We start from the raw sequence: 3701 nt of genomic DNA, 5'->3' as shown, positions 1-3701 counted from the left end.
CAATCACTGGGGGTGGGGTGGGTGGGGAATTGGGACTCATTTGGGTCTGAAACTGGAGAGATGGTGGTTTGCACATGGATGTTGTTTCTCCCCTCGCTCTCTTTGAGCACTTTATCCCTGGATTCGAAGCAGATGCAATCATTGCTAATATTCAAGTGAATGACGATAAAACAAATAAAGTAAGAGCAAATAAAATAAAAGCATACAGAGAAAGAGCGACAGACACAGGACTCGAGGCGGGGAGTATAGCTGTCTTTTAAATGGCAATCACGGTTTTAAGCATCCTCCAGGAATTAAAGTGGAGCACAATGTAATTTGGGGGCCGACATGTAGCCATGAACATGTCACACACCACATTGACATGACTGTATGAATACGTATGTGTGTGCATGTGTGTAACACGGATTAGCCATGACAACCGTAACATATCCACAAGGGGTGTGTGTGTGTGTGTGTGTGTGTATCCAGTTTTACATATGTAGCACACTCTGGGGTTACCTCTGTGTACAAATTCACATTTCTCTTCAAACAACTGGTCAAAGTGAGCTCCGTAAATACTAACAGGTTGCTAACTAGTTATTTTGTAGATAACGTACTGTTTATCGGAACTCAACCTAAACACAGAATAAAAAAGTGAAAAGAAAAAAATCAACACCATGTGGAGTGTGCGTGTGGAATGGTGAAGGGAAGGAAAGAGGGGGACCAAACAAACACGGTCAGGTTCAGAGCAGGTGTCCCACACCACTGTGCGCACGGGAAGACCCGCAAAAGGGGGTATCCCGCTGCAAGGGATAGAGTCTATCTCAGTTACCACACAGCTCTGGGTGAATTCCGCAAGCTGGAGAGTCCACAGACTTGCCTCAGTTTACCAGTTCCTTGGAGAGTTATGGACCCAGCTGGTGTAAGTTAATGGACATCAGCTGTAGTGCTGAGTGTACTACATGCCTGAGTGGGTGTGTTTCCTCAGGGATTTCTGTACTTCCTTTTAGGAGATCTCAGACATCACCAGATGGCAAATACCTCATTCATGCCTCTCATTTTGCAGAAATGCCTCCTCTCCCCTTTCCTTCTGCAGAAACTCCTGGCCTTTGACCTCCTCCCACAAGGCTGGGAGCCTGAAGGTCCAAACCTCCCTCTCCTGTCACCCTCAAAATCTCCCTCCCAGCCTCCTCTGGGCCCCTCCAATTCAAGGCAGCAGCCCAGCCCAGGGGAGACACCCCGCAAAGGGTGAGATGCTGCCCTCCCATCCCCCCACATCTTTTCTCCCATCCCAGGTGGCAGGGACAAGGCAGTGGCTGGCAACCAGGGTATAGATGGAGCTATTCAGGGCCTAGCTTAGGTCTTCACGTCAAGGAGGACATCTGGAGGCCTGGTCCTGGGGCCACGCTGATAGAGACATTGGAATCCATAGTCTAAAAACATAATTTAATGCATTGCGGTGGGTCTGAGGCAGGATGGAGTTTCCGTTTGCTGGGATTCTGCTGAGGGTGGGATTTGGGCTTATAGACAGGGACATTTGCACAAGTATTTCAGGTCACAGAGAAGGACGCCCCAGGGAGCTCGTGCTCACTTTGGCCTCCCTCGGGTGGCCAGGGCTGGGAGCCCTGGGTCTCAGGGCACTCCTAGGAGGAGGGGGACTGGAAGAGGGCAGGCGTCCCTCCGGGCCTGTCGAGTCCAATCAGGTTTGCAAAGTCCGCGCTGCTGCCTCACCGGGGTTCAGATTCACGCTCATTTCTCCGCTCTGGCGTCCCGCTCTCCCGCCCTAGGCTGGGGACAGAGACCATGAGCGCAGTCCAGAGCGTGGCGAGTCGCAGACACACTGAGGTCGGAAGCGGGGCAGGAAGGACAGCAGGGATGTGTCTTTTCCAGCAATGTCAGGAAGCGGGAGTGGTCCTCGCCAAGGAACAGAGGAACGGAGCGCTCCCACTGGCATAGGGCAGTCAGAAGCCACCCCACCTCGCGTTCCCGGCACCTCTAATCCGGGTACAGAAGAAAGCCCGAGAACGTGCTGTACTTGTTGTTGTTGCCTCCATGAGCTTTCCCTCCGTCCAGCTTCACGTACACCTCGTCCCCTGAATCAAGGTGCAGCACCACGCTGTTACTGGCATAGTCGTAGTTCTGGTCGGCGTCCTGTGCGATGGCGCTGGCCCGGACCTGGGGGCGAGCGACCACAGCGGGTGGGCCCAGGCACCTGCGCTTGGGCCCTTGCCTTGTCCCCCACGTGGCGCGCCCCCTGGCCGGCCTTCCGCCTGCAGCTCCAGGGTCCACTCTCCCACCCAGGCTCCACGCTCTCTCTCCAACTTAGCCAAGTGGGGGACACTATGCTCCGCAGTTTCCAAGTCCGGGAAGGAGGGAGAGAGAGGCTTCGTGGACATTGACCCAGCGGGGACGGGCGGGAAGCAGGGACCGGGGCGAGAAGAGAGGAGACGGGGAGGGCACAGGGGAGAATGGGGCGCACAGAGAGCTAAAGAAGAGTGAGGTTTCCGAGAAGCCCACGGGGCTTCAGGCGGGTATGCAAATAGCGGGGAGAGTGCAATTTGGGTAGCGGGGTCTCGGAGCTCTGGGAACGCAACCTCGGGAGCTATGGGATAACTGCGACCACGGCGCACCGGGAAACGGGATGCTATCGTGCGCTCCCTGCCGGGGCGAGCTCGGGCGCTGGCGAGTGGGGAGAAGGGAGGCTGGGTTCCCAGGCGGTTCGGGGCTCAGGGTGGGAACGAGGGTCCGCGGGGATCTGCGGGGGTGGAGGTGGGAGTAGGGGTGTCACTGACCTGCCCGTTCTTGCAGAGGTCCGCCCACATGCTAGTGCCGTCGCCGCCGCGCATGAGGATGTGGTAGGTGAAGAAGTAGATGCCCCGCACCTGGCAGCTGAACTTGCCAGTAGTGGGGTCGTAGTGATTGCCGAGATTGGTGACCACGTCGTCGAATCTGAGCACCTCGTAGCCCTCATGGGGACTCTTCAGACCCACATAGAAGGCGATCTTGGGACCGCTGAAGGCGGCGTTCAGCGCGCCGGTCACTTCGCCCTCAGAGTCGCCGCCGCCCCCGGTTCCGCCACCCACCACCCCGACACCGCCTGCCGCGCCCGCCGTCAGCTGCAGCCCAGGCAGCCCGGGCCGCCCCGAGTCGCCCTTCTCCCCCGGGGGACCCCTGGGTCCAGGTGGGCCCGGCTCTCCCGGGGGTCCCCGCGGCCCCGGCTTGCCGGGTCGCCCCGGGTCGCCCTTGGGTCCCTGGATGAAAGGGGGCGGAGGGTTGACGCTCAGGTCCTGCATGACTTCCAGGGCGGTAGTGCTGGGTCCGGGCGGTGGAGCCTTGGCGCCCGCGGGGCCCCCGCCGGGTGCCGCGCTGTACGGGTCGCAGATCATGCGGCAGGTGCCCATCATCTCGTAGTGCGCCGCCCCGGGGGGCGCCGCCTGCAGCAGCAACGGCACGGCGATAAGCAGCCCCAGAGCCATGGCCAGGAGCACGCCGACGGCCGCCAGGCAGGCGCGCCGCCGCCGCTGCCACAGCCGGGAGGCGACCGCCACCAGCTCCTCCTTGCCGCCCGGGGAGGGAATGGTCGGGCGGCTCAGGCGGCCCCGCTCCCCGCGCTCGGGGGCGGACTCCGCGGGTCCCGGCCGCGCCCCCGACGTGGCGACCCCCTGCTCCGGGCGCCCAACTACTTCAGCAAGAGGCGCCCTGGCCCAGGCGCGGGTGGCTGC

General features: G+C 60.1%; 1 protein-coding gene across 2 annotated transcripts; it reads right to left on the bottom strand.

Annotated features, from left to right (window-relative positions):
* Positions 1-1210: 1210 nt before the first annotated feature.
* On the bottom strand, positions 1211-3455 carry C1QL2 (complement C1q like 2). 2 transcript variants are annotated; one of them, XM_027082424.1, is made up of 3 exons: positions 3059-3455; positions 2772-3019; positions 1975-2154 (listed from the first exon to the last, which is right to left on the bottom strand). In XM_027082424.1, exons 1-3 carry the CDS (start codon positions 3453-3455, stop codon positions 1975-1977), a joined length of 825 nt encoding a protein of 274 aa, XP_026938225.1. The 2 variants fall into 2 exon arrangements, with proteins under 2 accessions (XP_026938224.1, XP_026938225.1); XM_027082423.1 differs by having other exon boundaries at positions 1211-2154; positions 2772-3455.
* Positions 3456-3701: the final 246 nt, after the last annotated feature.

The sequence above is a fragment of the Aethalodelphis obliquidens genome, unplaced genomic scaffold, assembly GCF_003676395.1.
Source record: "Aethalodelphis obliquidens isolate GAN/ISIS:26980383/991018 unplaced genomic scaffold, ASM367639v1 scaffold47, whole genome shotgun sequence".
Classification (NCBI taxonomy): domain Eukaryota; kingdom Metazoa; phylum Chordata; class Mammalia; order Artiodactyla; family Delphinidae; genus Aethalodelphis; species Aethalodelphis obliquidens.
The sequence above is the reverse complement of the archived record's forward strand: the minus strand, read 5'-3'. Positions and strand labels throughout refer to the sequence as shown.